The sequence below is a fragment of the Punica granatum genome, chromosome 6 (assembly GCF_007655135.1).
Source record: "Punica granatum isolate Tunisia-2019 chromosome 6, ASM765513v2, whole genome shotgun sequence".
Classification (NCBI taxonomy): domain Eukaryota; kingdom Viridiplantae; phylum Streptophyta; class Magnoliopsida; order Myrtales; family Lythraceae; genus Punica; species Punica granatum.
Window position 1 is genome coordinate 21,022,774 of NC_045132.1, and position 25,212 is coordinate 21,047,985.

General features: G+C 41.1%; 3 protein-coding genes across 4 annotated transcripts; 2 read left to right on the forward strand and 1 right to left on the reverse strand.

Annotated features, from left to right (window-relative positions):
* The first annotated feature begins 1,584 nt into the window (after window positions 1-1,584).
* LOC116210856 (UDP-glycosyltransferase 89A2-like) lies at window positions 1,585-3,306 on the forward strand. Its single transcript, XM_031544960.1, has one exon. It carries the CDS (start codon window positions 1,707-1,709, stop codon window positions 3,120-3,122), a length of 1,416 nt encoding a protein of 471 aa, XP_031400820.1. The 5' UTR covers window positions 1,585-1,706; the 3' UTR covers window positions 3,123-3,306.
* Window positions 3,307-12,924: 9,618 nt separating this feature from the next.
* Window positions 12,925-14,683, forward strand: LOC116210857 (UDP-glycosyltransferase 89A2-like). The gene has a single exon (XM_031544961.1). It carries the CDS (start codon window positions 13,051-13,053, stop codon window positions 14,452-14,454), a length of 1,404 nt encoding a protein of 467 aa, XP_031400821.1. The 5' UTR covers window positions 12,925-13,050; the 3' UTR covers window positions 14,455-14,683.
* A 4,983-nt stretch (window positions 14,684-19,666) lies between these two features.
* LOC116210668 (phosphatidylinositol 4-kinase gamma 5-like) lies at window positions 19,667-23,570 on the reverse strand. 2 transcript variants are annotated; one of them, XM_031544636.1, is made up of 2 exons: window positions 23,049-23,570; window positions 19,667-22,297 (listed from the first exon to the last, which is right to left on the reverse strand). In XM_031544636.1, exon 2 carries the CDS (start codon window positions 22,055-22,057, stop codon window positions 20,120-20,122), a length of 1,938 nt encoding a protein of 645 aa, XP_031400496.1. In that variant the 5' UTR covers window positions 22,058-22,297; window positions 23,049-23,570; the 3' UTR covers window positions 19,667-20,119. The 2 variants fall into 2 exon arrangements, with proteins under 2 accessions (XP_031400496.1, XP_031400495.1); XM_031544635.1 differs by having other exon boundaries at window positions 19,667-22,346.
* Window positions 23,571-25,212: the final 1,642 nt, after the last annotated feature.

The following is a 25,212-nucleotide window of genomic DNA, read 5'->3' on the forward strand; positions in this document are numbered from 1 at the left end:
ACAACCCTAATCGAGGGATGGATGATCGACGAGGGCGCCCCCATTCGCTTTTTCAATCCTAGCCTCGATTTGTCCTTTAATTATTTAGTTTAATTTGGTTTAGGTTCGTTAATTGCCATTTGTGTAAATTCCCTCAAAAAAGATTGTCACGTCAACATTCCGTCTGTTTGGACAGAATACCGATGGCATGTTTGTGTGGTGAAATTTTTTTTCATGCTGTATAATTGAATTATTTCAATTTGTGTTGAAACGTGAAAAAAGGGAAAAAAAACATCATATTGTCCCATGTTATGTTTATTTTCCCCGAATGGAAAGCAACCATCACCGTCTGAATATTAAATAGCACGTGGCATCAGTCAATGCTGCAGAAGCCCCTGAAACTATTTTAGGGACTATTTCCTACAATAAATTTCTTCACAAACTATTTTTATAATAGATTTATAGTATCTTTCATTTACTTCTAAAGTCCCGGAAACTTTTTCCTCATTTCATTTTAAATCCCTTTTCTAAATATAAAAGAATGAAAACTTATAATAAACTAAAAGGAGACACGATAAAACAAACGGAAAGAGGAGTAGTGGGCCCCCCTAAGAATGGGCATAATTCGATTTATTTCAAACAACCGGCCAAATTGAAAATATAATTCAATTATTTTGAGGTATAAGCCCGAACTATAATAAGCTTATGAGGAAAACCAAGCAAAACATAACCAATTTTCCATTCGACTGATTATTCGTATTTTCAAAAGAATAACAAAAACTAGATAAAAATAAACAAGTTTCGCTTCATAAGATGCAATTCTTACTGGTCAAATTTTAACATAAAGCCGATTTTTATTGGATAGTAATGTTTTATTGATTTATTTTTAATTTTTAAAAAATTTATTTTAATATGAAAGTAAGATTTTACTTTAATTATTTTAGTATTTTCATTTTCAAAAAAAAAAATCTTAACCAAAGCCCTTAGGTTCAAAAAACCGTGTTTCAACAAAGTGAATATAATAAGTCATTAATTGAATCTTTTTTGGATGAAAATATTGCATTGAATTAGGCTTGTCAACCGATTTGAGTATTTCGATTCTTTTCTATTTGACTCGGTTCGACGGTTTAGTTTGAGTTTTTGGTCTTTTTACATGCCTAGCGGTCCTATCCCGACATCGACCACTACCATCACGAATGGATTGATCTTTTCTTTCTTTTTTAACTTTCCACACTTTGAATTTGAGAAAGAAACTTAAAATTAAACAATGAAAGAGTTTTAGGCAGCGTTTGATGATGGAGTGGAGTTTAACTCGACTCTATTTTAAATATTTATATATATATATATATATTTATTTATTTAAGTGGGATAGTAATAATAATTAGTAAAAAATTATGTGTGATAATTTATTATTAAATAAGAAAAAAAGTAATGATTATATTCGATTAAATCGCAAAATAAGAAAATTTATTATTAAAAAATTAATTATAATAATGATTAGAAAGAAATTTGTGAAAATTTATTATTAAATATATAAAAATAATAATGATTATATTATTAAATAAAAAAAAATTCGAGTGTACTCAAGGGAGGTCATCTCCAATTACCAAGCAACCGATGACTAAGACTGAAAGTCCTCCCGCACAAGTCCATCGTCTCATCTTGATCTTATCCTTTTCCTTCATCAGTATGGTGGGTGCAGAGGTGAGCTTGGCTGCAAAGCAGAAATGGAGGAGAAGCCCGTCCACTTGCTCGTGTTCCCGTACCCAGCCCACGGCCACAGTCGGGCGCTGCTCGACCTCGCCCACCACCTGGCCCTCCGACCGGGCCTCACCCTCACCATCATCACCACCCCAAAAAACCTCCCGGACCTCTCCCTGCTCCTCTCCGCCCACCCCTCCACCGTCCGCCCCCTCGTCCTCTCCTTCCCACCTCACCCCGCCCTACCTCCCGGCGTCGAGAACGTCCGCGACCTCGGCAACCGCGGCAACCTCCCCATCATGTCCGCCCTCCAATCCCTCCGCGGTCCCATCTCTGATTGGTTCCACTCCCACCCAGATCCCCCCGCCGCCATCATCTCCGACTTCTTCCTCGGCTGGACCCACCACCTCGCGGTCGACCTCGGCATCCCCCGCTTCGCTTTCTACTCCGTCGGCGCCATCCTCGCCGCCGTCAGCGACCACTGCTGGCTGAATATAGCTAGCGTGCTGAAGCTGGAGGAGGTGGCGTTCCCGGACCTGCCGAATACGCCGTCGTTTAGGGAGGAGCACCTGCCCTCCGTGGTCCGCCTCTACCGAGAATCCGATCCCGATTGGGAGAACGTCAAGGATGCCATGATGGCAAATACTTCGTCTTACGGGCGCATTTTCAATTCCTTCGAAGCCCTCGAGGGCCCGTACTTGGCCCACCTCAAGAGGAAAATGGGCCACGACAGAGTCTACGGTGTGGGCCCGCTCAGCTTGGTGGGCCTGAACAATGCACCGGCTCGAGCCGACCCGGACGATGTCGTGCTACGGTGGCTCGACGGGTGCCCGGATCAGTCCGTGCTCTACGTTTGCTTCGGGAGCCAGAAGGTCATGAGAAGGGATCAGGTGGAGGCTCTAGCTTGCGGGCTTGAGAACTCTGGGGCCCGTTTTGTATGGGTTGTGAATATGGGCTCGGCCCAAAAGGTGGACGACGGGCTTGGCCCTCTAATGGATGAGTTCGAGACACGGGTGGTCGGTCGAGGCAAGATTGTACGAGGATGGGCCTCCCAAGTGGCGATACTCGGCCACCGCGCCGTGCTTGGGTTCCTGACTCACTGTGGATGGAACTCAGTCATAGAGGCTATAGTGGCGGGGGTGATCCTGCTGTCCTGGCCGATGGAGGCGGACCAGTACTTGAACGCGAGACTTCTGGTAGAGGACATGGGGGTGGCCTTTCGAGTTTGCGAGGGCGCGGATACGGTGCCTGACCCGGAGAAGGTGAGTCAAGCAATCGCGGGATTAATGAGAGAGGACACCAGAGAGAGGGCTAGAGCAAAGGAGTTGACTGACAAGGCATTGGCAGCTCTGAAGCCGGAGGGCAGCTCCTCTAGGGACTTGGATGCCTTGGTGAAAGAAGTGTTCGTACTTGGTCAAGTGAAAAAAATGACCAAGGCGTAAGCTTTACTACGTTACCATCTAAGCAAATGGGAGGTCCGAAGCTCGGAATCTCATCCTATCTCAGGCAAATGAGCATCTGTACTGTTTACCGACAAAATGAGCATTTATATTGTATAAATAAATTAATATAAACATGAGTGTTTTCACGCCTCGGCGGAAATTTAAGCCTCAATATATATATATATATATATATATATATAATTATGGGGACAATTTTTGTTACATATTATTTATCCAAAAATTTCAAATGCGAGCTTCTCATTTATCGACTTTTCGTATGGCTAGTGTTTTTGTAACTTCCACAAAAAAATAAATAAATTATCATTATTGTTATTTATTATTTATTATTTATTATTTTTATTATGATTATTATTGTTGTTGTTATATAATTGCTGGGGAGATTATATTAAGCGAATCTATATTAATATTATATAATTTATGGGGAGATTGTCATTACATGCCATTTTATACTTAGTTAAAATAATGTATAATTGCTGATAAGATTATTATCAAGTCAAATGGGATACTATCGGGAAAAAATATTTATTCATTTATTTATTAATATTATGTTATATTTCTGTAAACGTATGTCGAATTTTAACTTAGTGTATTAGAGTGAAATGCTATACAAATTTAATTTAAAACTCAAAATAAACATGAGCATTCAACATTATAATTAAAAAGAAATTAATTATTTAAAACTCGTGAGTTTTGAATAATTTAAATTTATACACATTAGTACCTTATACATGTAAAATATTTCAGATTTTAAATTAGTGTACTAAAGTTAAATAATTATAATTTAAGTTGAAACTCAAAATTATAGACATAAATATTCATATTCTATTTAAAAAGAAACTATTTATTAAAAGCATGAATTTTGAAATAATTTAATGTTATATACTATACTAACTTATGTATATAAAAATATATCAAATTTTAACTTAGTATATCAGCGTGAAATAATTTATGAATTTAATTAAAAGTCAAAATAAATTTTTAGAAATAATTACTTGCTCGAAAATGTAAAGGGATTGTTAGAAAAATTAATAACATTTTTTCATTTTTTGTATAAAAACTAATATATCAAGAAATTGAAACGTCTCATGATTAGAAATTAAATAATTTTAATTAAAGTTCAAAGTAAATCAACATTATTGAGTTAAAAAATTTAAATTACATGATTGATCCATTATTATTTAGAACATTTGAGATCTATAAAAACAAAGTGACATTTACAATATTGATGCAAAAATTTTAAAGTTTTTTTTTTTTACAGAATCTAGAAACCTAATTATTTACCTTAATTTTAATTAAAATAAAATCATTAATTATATCTATAAAATATATAGATTTAGTCATTTAAGTATTTTAATAAATTTAGTTCAATGTGTTATATTTAATAAATAATTTATATTCAATGTTAACTTGAAAATTATTAAGAGCCAAATTATATATAATCATAAAGCAATTAAATTTTATAATCAAATTAAATTATAACATATGTTAAAATCTATCACAAATAATAATTTCGCATAAAGCGCGGGTGAATTGACTGGTACTTGATTGACGCTGGAGATAATTGATTAAGCAAGCAATTGCTAGATAAAAATCTGTCATCCGCCGGCGACCTTTGTGCTAGTTTCACCAGGCGCAACGGAAGCGTAAAAGGAACAGAAATTCAAAATTTCCTACCCGTGAAACTAATTCCAAGACCTACTAGAAGAATAAGAGTAAATAAAAGCGTACCTGGAATATTTAAAGTTGTCGACCGAGCGTCCCACGCGTGACGCCTCTACTGGTATCCACACCGACTTTGTCGACGAGTTTTCGAGATCGGCGGTGCTAGCGACCAATACTCGAAAGAAATACCGATGCGACACTCGAAATTTATTAAACTAGTAAGATTAATTAAAGTTGAACAATTCAACTTTGACTTTTCCTACAATTATATGCTCATATGTATACACATATCATATATGTATATGAATATGCCTGCACGTATATATATATCTTAATACACTTATTGCCCCCATTCTTTTATAAGGAATAGCGGAGCCGAAACTTCAAAGTTTCACCGATGTGGGACAAACTTTGTATATAAGAGCATATATGTACAGCACACACATATATATCCCTGCCGATCTATATATATCTCTATATATATATTACATACATACACATTGCATCGTGTGTCAATTTGGTCTATTTAATCTAATAAATCGAGTCTAATTAATCGACAAATTTAATTTCATTAAATATCCGATTAATCAGTCGCACCATAAATCATCTAATCTCTATTAGACGATTTTATTGTTTCAAAATATCCCGTCGATTTAGTCGTAGTGTGTGACCCTGTAGGTTCCCAATTACGTTGATAGTAATATCGAAATCTCTATTTCAATATCACAAACAGTGAGCGGCATCTAGCAATGCATCGCTGTTACTCAAGTAATCGGAAAGTCAATTTCTCGACGAACCTTGTGACTTACGTTACCGTGTAATATAATCCCTTTGTCCTCTATATCTCTATTGAGTCCAAGGCATGGTCGATGACATTCTTGTATGGCTCAATATCTCTCTTTCTTGGTTTACCGGGTAAGTCTATCAGAACAAATGAGCTCGATATCATTATATCGACTCATTTGGGTATGCATACACTTTTAGACTTAACCACCAAGTGGCCGTGAGATATTGCTCCCGTTTCGTAGGAGGGACAAATCCTATCTTGGTCACTCACATTCTTTTCCATGCTTTGTGGCATACCCAATAACTATCTTTATAACCAGCCTGTTACGGTGGCGTTTGACAGTATCAAAATATACGACATTACACGTAGGAATCCATGGTGACCTCAAGTCAAAAGACCATTACACTATAGTCATTTTGAGATATGCTAATGACAGTCACGTAACAACCCATGTAGCAATCTCATGGCGGGTCAGTCCAATACACATTACTCTTAATGTATACATGTGGTGTGATTTGATATCTCCATATCCATGACCTATGAGATTTGGTCATCAATCAACACTCACACTAGTCTAACCGTATTATCGTTGTCCTAATTAACGATAATACTTTGACTATGGACATTTAGGAATAATGTTCATTAATTATAGTATCTCACAATCAAGTCACACTTGATGCCTATTGAACCTACTATTCCAAGGACATTATTGTGTAAAATCATATTTAGCGCAATCTACACAATAACAGATATGCCTCGTAATATCATGAAATAGATATCATATTACAGAACTGATTATAGATTGCCTCTAGGGCATACACCAATTCCCAACAATCTCCCACTTGCACTAGAGCCAATCTGGCATCTGTCTAATGCCAATAGATCTAGTGTGAGCCTCGTGCTTGCGCTGCACAAGAGGCTTCGTAAGTGGATCTGCGAGATTCTCATCTGTTGGTATTCTGCAAATCTTCACATCTCCTCTGTCGATGATCTCGCGAATGAGATGGAAGCGCCTGAGTATATGTTTAGATCGCTGGTGAGACCTGGGTTCCTTAGCTTGCGCAATGGCTCCATTGTTGTCACAATAGAGATCCACTGGGTCTGCGATGCTAGGAACCACAACAAGTTCTGTCACGAACTTCTTGATCCAAACGGCTTCTTTTGCAACGTTAGAGGCAGCAATATACTCGGCCTCTGTGGTAGAGTCGGCTACTGTCTCCTGTTTGGAACTCTTCCAACTCACAGCATCTCCATTCAGGCAGAACACATACCCTGACTGCGATCTACTGTCGTCCTTATCGGTCTGGAAGCTAGCATCGGTGTAACCTCTTACAACGAGCTCTTCTTCGCCTCCATATACCAAAAACATCTCCTTAGTCCTTCGTAAGTACTTAAGGATGTTCTTTACTGCGATCCAGTGTCTCTCACTTGGATCTGATTGGTATCGACTCGTCATACTCAAAGCATACGAGACATCAGATCGAGTGCATAACATAGCATACATGATGGATCCAATAGCCGACGCATATGGAATCCTATTCATGCGGTCCCTCTCCTCTCGAGTAGAAGGACTCTGAGCCTTCGAAAGGCTTATGCCATGTAACATAGGCAGTGACCCTTTCTTAGAATCCTGCATGCTAAAGCGCCGAAGCACTTTATCTATGTATGCACTCTGACTTAAGCCAAGCAGTCTCCTGGATCTATCTCTATAGATCCTGATACCTAGCACGTAAGTAGCTTCGCCTAAGTCCTTCATAGAGAAACACCTTCCCAACCAAGTTTTCACAGACTGTAAGAAAGGAATGTCATTCCCGATTAGAAGTATGTCGTCTACATACAACACCAGGAAGATCACTACGCTCCCACTAACCTTCTTGTAAACACAGGGTTCATCTTCATTCTTAATGAAACCAAACTCTTTGATTGCATCATCAAAACGAAGATTCCAACTCCTAGAAGCTTGCTTCAGCCCATAAATAGACCGTTGTAGCTTACAAACCTTTCCGGCACTATGTGGATCGACAAAACCCTCAGGTTGTGTCATATACACATCCTCGAGGAGCTTCCCGTTCAGGAAAGCAGTTTTGACATCCATTTGCCAGATCTCATAATCATAATAAGCTGCAATTGCAAGCAAGATCCTTATGGATTTAAGCATAGCTACCGGGGAAAAAGTTTCGTCATAGTCAACACCATGAACTTGTTTGAAACCTTTTGCCACAAGTCGGCCCTTAAAAGTAATCACATTACCGTCCATATCAGTCTTCTTCTTGAAGACCCACTTACACCCAATGGGTTTTGCCCCTTCAGGTGGATCAACCAAAGTCTATACTTGGTTAGTGTACATGGACTCCATCTCAGATCTCATGGCCTCCAGCCATTTCTCAGAGTCAGGGCCTATTACGGCTTCCGCATAGGTTGTAGGCTCATCATTATCTATGAGCAATACGTAATTGTCTTGAGTCACGAGAAATCCATATCTCTCAGGCTCATGACGTATCCTACTAGACCTACGAGGCTCCTGTGTCACCTGTGTAGAAGATTGTGCCACAACAACTTGTGGTACTTGTTCTGCAACATCGCCCGTCGATTGGTCAATGTCATTTTGTGGTAGAACTTCCCCAAGTTCTAATTTCCTCCCACTAGTTCCTTTGAAGAGAAACTCTTTCTCAAGGAATACCGCAGTTCGAGCGACAAACACTTTGCCCTCGATGGGATTATAGAAATAGTATCCTCGAGTTTCCTTAGGATACCCTACAAAGTAACATTTGTCCGATTTAGGGCCAAGCTTATCCGAAGACAATCTCTTCACATAAGCTTCGCAACCCCATATTTTTAGAAAAGACATCTTGGGACGCTTCCCATACCACATCTCATATGGTGTCCTTTCAACTGATTTCGACGGAGCATTGTTTAATATGAGAGCAGCTGTCTATAGAGTATATCCCCAGAAGGAGTCAGGTAAGTTTGCATGACTCATCAAAGATCGAACCATATCTAATAAAGTTCGATTCCTCCCCTCAGCTACACCATTCCACTGTGGTGTTCCAGGTGGAGTCAGTTGAGATAAAATCCCACACTGTTTAAGAGAGTCAGCAAACTCATAGCTTAAATATTCACCTCCTCGATCTGATCGAAGAACTTTAATGCTCTTACCCAACTGATTCTCCACTTCATTCTTAAATTCTTTGAACTTTTCAAAGGATTCAGATTTGTGTTTCATCAAATATACATATCCAAATCTACTGAAATCAAAATTAAATGTAATGAAGTAGAGATACCCACCTCTAGCAAGCTTGTCCACTGGTCCACATACATCAGTATGTATGAGACCCAGATGATCACTAGCTCGCTCACCTTTTCCGGTAAAAGGGGCCTTAGTCAGTTTCCCCATTAAGCAAGGTTCGCATGTCTCGATCGATTCTAAATCAAACGAGTCCAGTAATCCATCCTTATGGAGTCTAGAGATGCGATTCTCGCTAATATGGCCTAAACGACAATGACAGAGGTAAGTCAGGTTCGAATCATTAGATTTGAGCCGTTTGGTTTCCACATTATAAATAGGCGTATCTAGATCAAGAACATACAGACCATTACTTAAATGTGTACTGCCATAATATACATCATTCATGTACATAGAACAACACTTGTTCTTGATAGTGAAACAAAATCCCTTCTTGTCCAAACAAGAAACAGATATTATGTTTCTACTAATAGCAGGTACATAATAACAGTCGTTAAGATCTAATACTAGCCCAGTAGGCAAAACTAGGTGATAAGTCCCTACAGTTAATGTAGCAACTCTTGCTCCATTTCCAACTCGTAGGTCCACTTCGCCCTTTGCCAACGATCTACTGTCCTTTAGGTCCTGCATATTTCCACAAATATGAGCACCACACCCGGTATCTAATACCCAAGATATAGAAGTAGTAGATACATTAATCTCTATAACATGGATACCTGAAGTGGAAGTCTCACTTCCCTTCTTCTTCTTCAACTCTTCCAGGTATATCTTACAATTCCGCTTCCAATGTCCAGTGTTGCCACAATGGAAGCAGTAATCATTCTTCGCCACCTTGGCTTTAGGCTTCAACGCACCCAAGTCATACTTGGATGCACCTTTAGCCCTCTGGCCTTTACTCTTGCCCTTGCCCTTTCTTTTGGTCCCCTGGACCATTAGAACAGACGTCCCCTTGCTGATATCATGCTCAGCTGTTCTCAACATGTTAAGCAGTTCAGGCAATGGTTTATTGTAGTCATTCATATTATAGCTCATGATGAACTGACTATAACTGCTGGGCAGCGACTGTAGGACTAAATCTGTGGCAAACTCTTGACCCAGAGGAAATCCCAGTCGTCCTAGAGTCTCGATGTACCCAATCATCTTGAGTACATGAAGACCCACCGGGCTACCCTCAGTCAACCTTGCCTGAAAAAGTGCTTTAGAGATCTCGAATCTCTCATGTCGGGCCTGCTCTTGATAGAGCTGCCTTAGATGCACGATCATATCGTACGCCTTCATGTTCTCGTGTTGCTTCTGAAGCTCCGAGTCCATGGTGACTAACATGAGACATCCGACGTTTACGGCATCATCATGATGCTTACTATATGCATCTTTCTCAGCTTGGGGGCATCGTCAGGTGGTGGCGCAAGAAGAGGTTGCTCTAAGACATATAGTTTCTTTTCTTGGGTGAGAACAATTCTCAAGTTTCGATACCAACCAAGGAAATTATTCCCTGACAGTTTTTCTTTATCAAGGACGGATCGCAAACAGAAAGTACTAGAGGTGCTCCCTGCCATGGTAACTACCACAAAAAAATATGCAAAATAAGTATTATGACACTACAATATTTAATGAGGACTTTATTAAATATTGCTCCCACTATTTATATCAAATCAATGACCCTGAATATTGATTCAGAGAATATCATTCTCATAGTAGTTCAAGATCCATATCTCACCAAGCTCTGAGTCAGCGAGGGCTGATTCACCCAAAACTGGCTATTTAGGTAGGGAACTCACTTTCCCAATTGCATCACATGCAACTCTTGATTAGTTGGGTGAATAACTCCTTATTCAAATTTATCTTGTAGATCGATGCCCAACTACATGCCTCTGAACTCCTAATCCTATTAGGCTTGCTCAGTTAAGTTCGACCCATTGGTAAACACCACGTCTTACTAGGATAGATGAGGGCATCCTGCGAAGGCAAGGTCTACACACTCATCGATCTTGGTCTTGACGAGCGTTACACGGTGGAAGGATATGGACTTAATATTTTGAGGGATTTTATTTAACATTTAATCGATCTCACCATACACTATTATGTAACAATTACATAATAGTCCACACGTATAACTATTATACTAACACAACTAGGACCTAGTCCATGTCTAACAGTCATGCACCGCAAATATCAACCATAATCATACCAGTACCAAGCATAAAATCATATTTTATGCTATTATCTACTCAGATTCTAACTAGCTAGGCTCTGATACCAATTGCTAGTTTCACCAGGCGCAACTGCGTAAAAGGAACAGAAATTCAAAATTTCCTACCCGTGAAACTAATTCCAAGACCTACTAAAAGAATAATAGTAAATAAAAGCGTACTTGGAATATTTAAAGTTGTCGACCGAGCGTCCCACGCGTGACACCTCTACTGGTATCCACACCGACTTTGTCGACGAGTTTTCGAGATCGGCGGTGCTAGCGACCAATACTCGAAAGAAACACCGATGCGACACTCGAAATTTATTAAACTAGTAAGATTAATTAAAGTTGAACAATTCAACTTTGACTTTTCCTACAATTATATGCTCATATGTATACACATATCATATATGTATATGAATATGCCTGCACGTATATATATATCTTAATACACTTATTGCCCCCCATTCTTTTATAAGGAATAGCGGGGCCGAAACTTCAAAGTTTCACCGATGTGGGACAAACTTTGTATATAAGAGCATATATGTACAGCACACACATATATATCCCTGCCGATCTATATATATCTCTATATATATATTACATACATACACATTGCATCGTGTGTCAATTTGGTCCATTTAATCTAATAAATCGAGTCTAATAAATCGACAAATTTAATCTCATTAAATATCCGATTAATCGGTCGCACCATAAATCATCTAATCTCTATTAGACGATTTTATTGTTTCAAAATATCCCGTCGATTTAGTCGTAGTGTGTGACCCTGTAGGTTCCCAATTACGTTGATAGTAATATCGAAATCTCTATTTCAATATCACAAACAGTGAGCGGCATCTAGCAATGCATCGCTGTTACTCAAGTAATCGGAAAGTCAATTGCTCGACGAACCTTGTGACTTACGTTACCGTGTAATATAATCCTTTTGTCCTCTATATTTCTATTGAGCCCAAGGCATGGTCGATGACATTCTTGTATGGCTCAATATCTCTCTTTCTTGGTTTACCGGGTAAGTCTATCAGAACAAATGAGCTCGATATCATTATATCGACTCATTTGGGTATGCATACACTTTTAGACTTAACCACCAAGTGGCCGTGAGATATCGCTCCCGTTTCGTAGGAGGGACAAATCCTATTTTGGTCACTCACATTCTTTTCCATGCTTTGTGGCATACCCAATAACTATCTTTATAACCAGCCTGTTACGGTGGCGTTTGACAGTATCAAAATATACGACATTACACGTAGGAATCCATGGTGACCTCAAGTCAAAGGACCATTACACTATAGTCATTTTGAGATATGCTAATGACAGTCACGTAACAACCCATGTAGCAATCTCATGGCGGGTCAGTCCAATACACATTACTCTTAATGTATACATGTGGTGTGATTTGATATCTCCATATCCATGACCTATGAGATTTGGTCATCAATCAACACTCACACTAGTCTAACCGTATTATCGTTGTCCTAATTAACGATAATACTTTGACTATGGACATTTAGGAATAATGTTCATTAATTATAGGATCTCACAATCAAGTCACACTTGATGCCTATTGAACCTACTATTCCAAGGACATTATTGTGTAAAATCATATTTAGCGCAATCTACACAATAACAGATATGCCACGTAATATAATGAAATAGATATCATATTACAGAACTGATTATAAATTGCCTTTAGGGCATACACCAATTCTCAACACTTTGTCGCCAAGTCGATGACTGGCGGGAATGCCCCGTCCCTTTCTCCAATCAGCATCTTCTCTTTTCTTTTAAATTTATTAAATTTCTTTATTTTATATTATTTTGCTAATGTGGCAAAATTAGACGGAAACTTGGACAGATGATAGAAATGACAACCGAATTTAAGTCCGTAACACGTTGCTTCAGTTAACGCCGCAGAAGTCTTCCTTCTCCATCTGTTCTCGTCTCCTCTCAGTCTTCTCTATCGCTATGTGTGCAGACTGCAGAGGAGCGGAGCAGAGCAGAAATGGAGGAGATGCCCGTCCACTTGCTTGTGTTCCCGTACCCAGCACAGGGCCACACCCGTCCGCTGCTCGACCTCGCCCACCGTTTGGCCATCCGCCCGGGCCTCACCCTCACCATCATCACCACCCCAAAGAACCTCCCCGCCCTCTCCCCGCTCCTCTCCGCCCACCCCTCCACCGTCCGCCCCCTCGTCCTCCCCTTCCCACCTCACCCCGCCCTCCCCCCGGGCGTCGAGAACGTCCGTGACATCGGCATCCACGCCAACCCCACGATCATGTCCGCCCTCCGCTCCCTCCGCGGTCCCATCTCCGATTGGTTCCACTCCCACCCAGACCCCCCCGCCGCCATCATCTCCGACTTCTTCCTCGGCTGGACCCACCACCTCGCGGTCGATCTCGGCATCCCCCGGTTCGCCTTCTTCTCCTCCGGCGCCTTTCTCACCTCCGTCAGCGACTACTGCTGGCGGAATTTGGCGACCGTGCGATCGCTGGAGGTGGTCCCGCTCCCGGATATACCTAATACGCCGTCGTTTAGGGAGGAGCACCTGCCCTTCTTGTTCCGCTTCTACAGAGAATCGGATCCCGATTGGGAGAACATCAAGGATGGGATGATCGCAAATACTTCTTCTTACGGGTGCATTTTCAATTCCTTCGAAGCCCTCGAGGGCCAGTACTTGGCCCACCTGAAGAGGAAAATGGGCCACGGCAGAGTCTACGGTGTGGGCCCGCTCAGCTTGGTGGGCCTGAGCAATGGATCGGATCCAGCCAACCCGGACGATGCCGTGTTCCGATGGCTTGACGGTCACTCGGATGGCTCCGTGCTCTACGTTTGCTTCGGGAGCCAGAAGGTCATGAGAAAGGATCAGGTGAAGGCTTTAGCTTGCGGACTCGAGAATAGCGGGGCCCATTTTATATGGGTTGTCAAAATGAGCTCGGCCGAAGAGGTGGACAATGGAGTTGGGCCTTTCCTAGATGAGTTCGAGATGCGGGTCGCAGGTCGGGGCATGATTATAAGAGGGTGGGCCCCCCAAGTGGCGATACTTGGCCACCGGGCCGTGGGCAGATTCTTGAGCCATTGTGGATGGAACTCGGTCCTAGAGGCCATAGTGGCGGGAGTGGTCCTGTTGGCCTGGCCTATGCAGGCGGACCAGTACGTGAATGCAAGGCTTCTGGTGGAGGACATGGGGGTGGCCTTTCGAGTTTGTGAGGGCGCAGATACGGTCCCCGACCCGGAGAAGCTGAGTCAAGCAATCTCTGGATTAATGGGAGAGGACGCCAAGGAGAGGGCTAGGGCAAGGGAGTTAACTGACAGGGCATTGGCAGCAGCGATGCCTGAGGGTAGCTCCTCTAGGGACTTGGATGCCCTAGTGAAGGAAGTGTTCCTACTTGATCAAGTTCAAAAATAGGAAGGATGTAAGGTTCTCTTCTATCAAGTGAAGGCACAACTTTTCCAATGTTACCATCTAAGCAAATAGAATGTCCAATTACATTATGAATCTCGTATTAAAATAAAATGAGTATGTCATCAACTTACGATATACTATAAAATAAAATGGTTGTAGTGGAGATTTTCAACCCTTAATTGATCGCCGTGCTTCCATTTTTTCTTCCTAAATAAGATATGAATTTTAGGTTTGGAGATTGTAGTACGTTCTTTGGTAGTGCATAGGTATTATGGCTGTGACGAAATGCTACTCTATCTTAATATATTCAATTAAGAAAATTACACTTATCATATGATCAGAATAGACTCTACATCTCTATATGTCACATCCGGTTGTGAATCATGAGTGCATGGCCTACCCTCCTTGGAACAAGTCTCGAGAGTACAAGAGTTTGTATACACTATCTAGACAGGGGTTTAAGCGCTTATCTCGTGTTGGAGTGGATTTCCAATGATTAAACCAGTTTTACATCCAAAACCCTACAAGATGAATATGTTCCAAAGCATCATATAGTATTCTCCCACCTATTTAACATTACGGTGTATGGATACACTTATTTATAAAGTCTAAAGGAATTTTGTTACATGTAAGCTTATCCAATAGTGAAAAATATCATAATATGTGCAACTGCTCGTATTACAAACTAATCAAATCCGGCCATTGAAATATTGATTAGGTGTTCTCTTCTTTTCCGAAAATCATAGATGGACCAAATAGTGGAGACCAATGAGGGGATTTTGTTTTCCTTTCTCTCATAGGACCCCCTTAACGCATTGATCAAAACCTACCGCATGTTCATTCCTCATGTAGCACCAACAATATTTATGGTCATATGGGATCATGGGCTGAAGGCCTTTCACGAGAATTGATGTTATTAAGGCCCAAAGGCCTCTCTTACCACATCTCCTAGGTCCCCTCTTCAATTAGGCTCGGACCCATTGGGCATGAGATCTGTATGTATGGGATGTTTCGAGCCATTGATCAATGCATTTTCAGTTAAATCACAAAGTATCCTCGAGTTACTAGTTGAAATTGATTCTCGGTCAGACAACAATTGAATCTAGTCTGAATCAGGTCACAAAAGTGTTCTCAATGAGTTTTAGACTCATACATTACAGGTAAAATCGATTCATACCTTATGGTTAAATCATTGGCAATTAATTTGAACCAGTTCACACGGGTAGAAGGTTCTAGAATTTGAATGATGGTAAGACCATTCAAAGTTACCTTTCTCATTCATGATTGTCGATATTAATTGGCTTAGCTAGAGAGAGAAAACCATCCAATTCATGATAATCAATCCTAGTCATATGGATTTGCCCACCATAGAAGAAGCACCTTTGGAAACAAAGCTACCGTGTTTTATTATGTTTGTTGGCACGTTATATTTGAGGAACCGATCGCCACATGTTTAAGAAAGTTCCACCCGAATACCATGCGATTTTCTCATGTATCATTATGATGTTTGCCGTTGCAAATTATCCCCCATCGGACTATATTTAGTAAAAGATTATATTATATCATGACTGTGCTACGAAGCATGCTCCTCTAACAATGTTCTACTATCCGTAGAGTCCATTGGACATATAAGAAAAGGGCTATAATAGAATTTGTGTTATGCAAATTATATTTTAGTAAAAGTACAACAAACGATTATTTATTTACCCTTTACAAGATTGAATTTATATTCTTTGAGGTTGCTAGTTACCCTCGACTTCCCGTACGTGCATAAGCCCGTATAATGTGTGACTGATGTTAGAGCCGAGATGCAGCCAACGCCAAAGGTTCAATATTTGTCAATCATCGTCCGTATGCCAATCTACAATCAGCTGAATCAACAAGATCAGATGCAGATCACATTAGACTAGAGATATTGCATCATATTGGCAAAGACTTGTAAACCAATTCAGCCTTTTTGTTTATATCACATGGATAAAATATTCTATGGGGACCCAATTTAATTAAATCCTTCATAATTAGAATTATTCCAATTCATTCAAATATTCATTAGACCGCATCTTCCTTCCTTGCTTCAACATGTCAAAAGACAGACAACTGGATAAGCCCCAGTCCCAACTTTGTTTTGTCTCTCTCACTGTTTTTTTTTTTAATTCCTTTTTTCTCATGCTTTTGTTCCTATCATTGTATCTTCCATTCCAAGCCATCAGTGCACAAACCCACATCTCCCCCACTGGAGAAGGATAATCAAAAATTGAAAATTGCATATTAAAATACAAATAAAACGTTGAATAATACTAAGAAGATATCAAGCCTGTCACGTTCGGATGACACACAAAATGATTCCGTCTTGTCCATGGGGGAATAAATTTAATTTATCGAGCGGTCCTACTCATATTTCGGTTATTACAAAAGAGACTCATAAACCTAGTACAGTACAATATAATTGATATTCAAATAGCTAATAATAAAAGGGTATGGGTCATAGCATGAGAATCCAATCTAAAACCTCTTATTTACAGACGAACGTACATCACTATACTACATCCTCATTTTTACTCATGTTTTTTTTTTTTGTCCTTTTTTTTTCTTTTTAATATCAACTAGAAACTAAGCAAAGCTTGACCATGACATAGAGGGAGAGGCTTCATCTGCTGGAAGCACGAAAGGTAGGTGAGGACCTCCCACCAAACTTCTCGAGCTTATCGACTATTGGATATATCAGCATGATCGAGCACGGGCCCGACAACTAACGGAGCAGTTCATTGACTTAAGTTGATGGAATTTCATGTATTATGATAAGGTCCTAAGAGCATCACTTCAATAGACAAGTTAGAATACGCTGAGAATCTGAGATGCTTACTAAAAGCATCGGGACTGCCTTCCTCGTATTACTGTGTGGTGCAAGGTCTTGATCATGAAACTCTACCCGATAACTCTTGCTACGAACACCGCAAATCAAATGACTAGACATGTAAGTTTAAGTGACCCTTCACCTTCGAACATGCTTCTGGGCAGTCTGCTTGGAGGCAAGAGAACAAAAGTTGTTGCTCAGTCTGTTCATCACTCGCACTGGCAGTCTTCTACCGTCGACAGAACATTTTTGCTGGTAGCTATTCACGTTCATCAGCTTTCATACACAACGGGGTGAAACCACAAAAGCTTGAAAAACCCGAGATCATTGGGATTTTTGACGATTCGTACTAGCTTATATTGTTTTCGCGTGTCGTGTCGATTGATTACGCCCATCATAGGCTTTTTGGGTCAGGTAAATTAATTTAGCTGCCGCTATACTGGCATTGGCGGATGGATTTGTGCTCTTAACTGTATCTTTTCTTTGTAATTTACCCGAGGTTGAGGTACCTAAGTAATATTGAAGCAAAGTCAGTTGGTATGGGTTAATTCAGTGATATCAGTTCTATGCCAAAGCCAATACGACCGAGGATGTGATTGAACTATATATGTGATCTCACTGTAGTAGCAAGAATAGAACAGTAAATTCCTGTTTGCACTACGTATTTACTAATATCGCAGCTTGGTTTTGCTTAGACGAGTGGAATTGCAATCGCCATCCGACTAAGACTGACGAGTTTGGCTCTAAAAGGCGAGGTTTTTCTCTCGGTAACTTCGGGATCAAGTTCATTGCCTTAATAAATGATTTCAAACACAGTTGGCACCAATTAGAACATACGTTATGATCGGTACTCATCAAAGCCAATACAGCCGGGACAATGATGCAAATTTTTGCATTAATAGCAATAGGAAAGAAGTTTTAAGACGACAGCAAGCTTTTCCCCGTATTTATGTCCACTCATCATCTAGGGGTATAGCGGGACGTCTAGGTTCATAATCGTGATCGTGAATCTTCTCCAGAGTAAGTTCGCATCAGGTCGAGCTGTCCCATTTGATAACACCGAATACGGCCGGTTCCAGCCACCGCAATAAAGGATGGTAAAGTGGTGCAATCTCGGCAGAATAGCAAGGAAAACAACAAGTTCCATAAGAGGCGCAAAGATACGGCAGGAATCTCGTACTCCATTGTCTCGGCAGCTGTCACAAGAAAGGCATTGCATTACAAGACACAATAAATTCTAAATATTTTTTTTTTATTTGTAAAAAATTATATTAGATTGAAGAATACTTATTTATTTATAAATATATTACATGGCATATTCGTTATATATAAAACTTTGTCGGACATGGCAACGGTTGAAAGAAGAGGAAAAATACCTGAAGGTCGTGCGGGGCAATATATGTTTGACCCTTCCAGCTGTTTGAAAAGCCAAGCATATCCATCATACATTTCGGATTAGAGGGACCCAATGGAAGTGATGATGTCTTCCCCTAAGCTACTTTGGTCTCTCGACTAATGTATTTCTTCACTTTCCATGTCAGCGCCTACCGCCAATTTTCTTTTCATGCCCACCCAGAACAATAAGACCGAACGACCCCCACCGAAGAGAACAAATCGAGAGTCGAGTAGAGTCGAGTCGAGTCGCTATCACCATCACTATCAGGTTGAGATAACGATTATGCGAAAGCCCGTCGAATTAAAATGCGGGATTTCGATTATAAAAATCTGTGAACAGTATTGCTAGACATGATTGGGGTTGGGAGTGCATCAGTTTGACATTTTCTAGGAAACAGTTGACAACGTGTTTCCTTATCCTTACATCACCGAGCGGAGAAAACAAGAGAAGGAATGGACGCCCTCTGTTTCGGAGAGTTACATGGGGTCATAAGAATACAAACTTTCTTAGGTCAGAATTTCCGAGAATATCAACATGAAGAATCTATGCAAGTTGCGAGGGAGACGGTCTTATTGTGCAGATTCAATCTATCTATATGAATAGCACGATCAATGCCACGACAAGTATAGGTCGCAGGGATCCATACTGACAGGCACTCGCAACCGTTGCATCAGTAGCAGATGTGCCAGAAACGTTACTATCGACGATCAATTGTTCTTTCTTTCTCAATTCCCCTTCGCGAAGATAAGAGATCAGACATCGCCATCATCAGCACGTGAAGTTGGTGGTTCAATTCTATCTCCAATCGACCACATCGATGAAGTTGCAACTTGTAGGAAACCCACAGTGCAGTACACATCCCTCGGCTACATTTACCGGATCGCCAAACCGAAAGAAACGCTGGTAACCAAATCGTACACCGATGCAACAGTAGAAAGTAAAGAGAACCAAGAGGCACAGGAGGATACATCAACTCTTTTCCTTTTTTTCGGCTTAATACCATTCTACAAATTATTTATCAGACAACCCCATGACCATGGCCCCATGATGAGGTAAAAGAAAGAAGCAAAAGACAATGGAAAAAGAGAGGGGAGGGAAAAAAAAAAATTTCAAACAAGACCCTGAAAAGAAAGAAAAAATTACAAAGTGAATTTCTACTCAGCTCTGCCCTTAGCTGACTGCTGCCAAAGAATATTTACACAGCACTTCTCATTTCATGCCTTGATGATTGAGGATCCTTTCCTACAACTGCCTCCCGACAAAGTCAATCGACGACCAACCCTTCCCGCGCAAACAAACCGCACATCTCATAAACCTCAAACCTATGACTAGCAAATCCTCATGCTCCCGCAATACCTACTTTTTAACTTCTTACGGTCACTTCAAAACCCAGCGTCAAGGAGGTTACCGCGTCAGTCTCAAAACTGGCACGAAGTCCCAAGCCTCTGCCTCTGCCTCTGCCCTAAGGTGATGGATTTCCGATTGGCAAATGCCGGGTAGAGCAGCTCCTGGAATTTCTCGAGGAAGAGACCCCACTCCTCCTCATTCATGTCGGCCAGCTGCACGAAGCTCACGCTTGCAGGCAGCTGCTCGTTGGCGCTCCGGTGCCCCGATGAAGAGTCAGTCATGTAGCTCTCTTCCTGCTTTGCTCCCGGGTACTTATTCATAGTCAGGGTCTTCTTACCTAAGGTAGTGTTCTTCAAGGACAAGGAGAGTTTTGACACAGAAGGAATCCTCTCAAGGGGTTGGAACCCACCATAGACATTCCTCTTGCCTGCTTCTTCCTCCTCCTCACTCTCCCCTTCCTCCGCGATTGCTTCGTCCAGCTTTGAGAGCGGATTACGGCCCCCACCAAAGCCGCCAATACCAAAATGGAAAGGTGCCCTGTCCATATAGCCGTCCATGGCCACTTTAGGAAAACTGTCTAACTCTGACTCCTCATAGTCAATATCAAATAGGAACTCTTCCTCTCCCATATCAGCCTTGGGGGACAGAAGTTCCCTCTCTGCAATCGACCTCCTTGCCTCAATGCATACGAGCTCAAGTTCACTCGGTTCCTCCTCCCCACTACGGAATTCCCGACTCATCATTTCACCAATTTCAGCGAGACAGAGACCAGAAACAGCAGCTTCCTTGAGGAAAATGGTACACAGATGCAGCACCCGGAGACAAGCCTCCCTAATCATTGGGAGCTCAGCTCGCAGCATTTCACAGTCACGGACTGGATTCAGCTCATCTATGTACTTGAGTTCATCCTCTGAAAATGGAATGGAAGCTTGAGGCCAATGAATCCACTCAAAGTAAGGGTCTTCCAGTGTCTCTGGCAGGCAGAGACCGTGATCGATCGGAATGAGTTCCACCTGATCAAACCTTCCTGAACCACCAAGTTTCCTAACGAGAAGGTTTCCTGCATGCCTATCCGTGTTAAAGATTCTAATATCTAAAATCCCGATGCGATGCACTGCAGCAACAGGGAAGCTCGAGGTTCCATGGTCACTGGCATCGAAATCATGTGGTATGAACTGCTGGAAAGAAGCAATCTTGCTAACCAACTTCTTCTTGAAAGAATTGCTTGGATTCACTCCATCATTGATATTGAAGATTGAATGAGTAATCTTCACGAGTGCTGTTGGAGGCACATTGGCGAAATGATCAGAGTCTAAAAGGTAGGCTGCGACCTCTCTCACCCCAGTTTCACCAACACGCACTGATCGCTTCAAACCAGGTTGCCCCAGTGCTTTCCCGACAAAGCCTTTAGGGTTGTTTGGTGCAAACGGTTCTTCATCTGTTGGCTTGACAATAGCAATGCAATCTCCCCTGCTGTTCCTGAAATAGTAGGCTCCACCAAGGCCACCATTGGCAGGAATCGGATCAACCCCTATCTTGATTGCCTTGACAGTGTCCTTCACCAAGGGCTTCACTTTTGACATGCGATCTGACTCGCCCACTATCTCTATCAGACCACTCTTATCTTTCTGCTGGAGATCCCTCCCAGTAGGTGAAAGACATGGAGTTGATGAGCTTCTGTGCATTAAATTCCGTGTAAGGAGGAGAGGGGAATCGTGGCGAACCGCACTGAGATCATTCTTCAGCACCAAATCCCCAAACGACAATGAACTTTCATCAGTCGGGACATTAAGTGCAACCTGCAACCTCCTCTTCACGGTATGAACATTGTCACTGCGGTCTAGCTCCATATCCAGGACACATCCCGTTTCGGTCTGCACAAAAACCCTTCTCCTCCCAGTGAATTGCCTCCCTTCATGTCTGTTACTCCCGCGGTACTCCCTTAAAGGACTCTTAAAGATTGCAACAGCCATCTGGGTCTGGACGGGGCTATCAAGCTCACGAGACATGAACTGAAGAGGAAGAACTCAGGTTTTTGCGGCCACCAATTGAGGCAGCAATGGATGCAAGCTTCTTCACACCCAAGAATACACCACACTGCAAGGCAATCAACGACTGGATGCAGAGAATGTACAATGCTGAAACAATCATCAATTAGTAAATCCCATGACCAATCCCGCCAACAGTTTGTAGAGTAGTCAAGGCCCCAAAGCCGAGGCGGCAAAGGAGGAAACAGAAGCAGCTCAATCCTACAACGAGTGAGCCATCCCAATATATCAAATCTCTAGATATAAGAATCTGCAGAATGAGCAAAAAGAAAAACGTTACTCGAAGGACCCATAAGTGTGTTCCCATTTATACAAATCCGCCATCCCGAAATCACAAGCAGGCATGCATGCATGATAAATTATCGCGGCTTATTAAAAGCTCTGTGAACCTATACTGCAAACCACGAGCACATTGATGGACGCACCAGTTACCATTTGAGTACAGTTACTAAGAAGCACGCGCATTCACTTAAACACAAGAAGATTCAGATTCTTAATCTTTAATGCTTGCCCCCTTTATCCACATATACCAGAGAGGTACAAGCACAGTGACTTGTTATCAATAAACAAAGTTTCCATAACTGTTCCAGTAGGAGATTGAATCTTCAAGTAGATCCACTCAATATTCATGGCACAAATCACCGATTGATGGTTTGATACTACTCAACAATATGCTGGAGCTCAACGGATCAGATTGAGAATCAGATTTTGATGCATTTACAAACTAAATCTAATCGGAAAGTTCATCAATCTCATTTCCTCATTCTGATCAGAGAAATTACATTTGAAGATAGAAGTTGATCGTTGAAAACCGCGACATTTCACGAAGAGCGGCCACGAAATGGCACTGAAAACAGAAACGTCGAACAAAACCACCATTGATGGACACTTTAGGTCACGACGGGAATAGGACAGACGACCGACTCATCGAAATCGAAGAGGCCGAACTCACCGGAACTCGAGATCAGGAACAGCGAACCAGCAATCGAACTCGCCGGAGAGGAGACTGCGCCTTCTTCTCCCCAGGGGCCTCGGAGTGAAAAACCTCGGGAGGCTTCAGCAGAGAGATCCGGAGGCCATTGGCCAGCGACAGAGCAGAGCCCGAGACTCAAGAGGAGGAGGAGGAGGAGGTTTCCCCAATCGAGGCAGAGCAACCAACCAACCGCCCCAGAACGAACACACACACACAAACACAGAGATTCTTTGTCCCCAAACAGCCGCCGAGAGAGAGAAAGGAAAACCCTCCCTGTCTCTCTTTAAAACCTCTCTCCGGCCGCTGCCTCTCTCTGTCTAAACTTTCTCTGTCCTCCTTCTGCTTCACTGCAACGACGTGCGAGAGAGCATTAACTTAACGCGTCTGAGACCTGACCCGCTCTGCCATGGTTGGGAGGGGGTTTCTCTTAACTAACCATGGTTTACTTAACACCGTCGTCCTCTTCCCCTCTCCTTCCTCTCTCTCTCTCTACCGCGATGTTTCTCTCTCTCTCTCTCTCTCTCTCTCTCTCTCTCTCTCTCTCTCTTGATGAGGAGGGTGGAAGGGTCTAGAACACGGGATTGGGGCCGCTGGATCTGGGAGCGGTGAGGGGATGAGGGCCGTCCGATGGAGGAGCAGTCTTTCTCTCTCTCCCTCTCGCTGGGCGTGACGTGGAGATAAGGGATTGGGTAATGACGTGGCGGGGGGGCCATGGGACCATACCCGCCAGCGAGTGGTCGTTTCTGTTTATACCGAGCCTACTCCGGGCTAGGATGGCATTTGGGAAAATTTTAGAACGGCTAAATTCATCATATATTCATATATATGCGAAGAAAAGTTAATTCTCAAACGTTCCTAAACCCGTTAAAATTTTTAAATTTTTTTTTCAAATCCATCCCGCTAATTTAACAAAAACACACTGGCTATCCATTTTTCACCCGTTAATAAGTTTACGAGAAAAATTTATATGAACTCATCATAACATTGATTTATAGAAAATGGTTTGAAAGTTTCAAATACAAAATATAAATTCCAGACAAATAATTTATACGAAAAAAATAAATCACAATACTTATAAGTTCATCATATGTTCAAAAATTAATAAACAACAACACTTTCAAGTCCATAACACTCAATAAGTATTATAAATACTAGAAATTAGAATCATAATAAAGGGAAACAAAAGAAAATATTATTTTGTCAATATGACTAATATGGATGGTACTTTAGTAAATTTACTTTTAAAGGTTTGGGACGGATTTTAAAGTAAAATCTTAGACCCTTTCATTCCTAAATTATTCACATGACCTAACGGGTAAAACACGTTAAGCACCTATCAGGATTTGAGACAGGTGGAATACCTATTTACATAAACCTATTGCCATCCCTACGGGCCATTAATCATTTGAGTCGGCTATTTTTAACGTCTGTACACATCAGATTGACTCATTTTTTTTATCCAAAAAAAAAAGGAACAATTTGATCGATTTGGGTGATTAATTGTCGCCCAAGAAATATGATAGCTCAATTGCGTTACCAAATTTTCTTCTTTGTTGGCCAGGCATTGCCAAATTCACTCTGCCGAAATCTAACAAAGTGATTCCTTGCGTTATCTTGCGTGAGAAGAAATTATGAAACTGTTATAAAGTTTATAGTAAGTTGTATTGATTTGAATTGAAAATTTTTTCCATTTTTGTTGTTTTATTTTTTTTATGTCTTTTTTTTTTAGGGGGGGGGTCTATCCTTTATCCAAAAAAAAAAAGGAACAATTTGATCGATTAATTGTCGCCCAAGAAAATATGATAGCTCAATTGCGTTACCAAATTTTCTTTCTTTGTTGGCCAGGCATTGCCAAATTCACTCTGCCGAAATCTAACAAAGTGATTCCTTGCGTTATCTTGCGTGAGAAGAAATTATGAAACTGTTAATAAAGTTTATAGTAAGTTGTATTGATTTGAATTGAAAATATAAATCCTTTCTCCATTCTCATAATTTCATTTTTATTTTGTTCGATATATTTAGACAATATTTCACTTCTCGCTCTATCATCCGATGTATCTGGACATATGTCAATTTGAATTTCACTCTTTATATATGTATATATATATGTTGAGCTATTGTGTACGCTTTCATTTTCATTAAT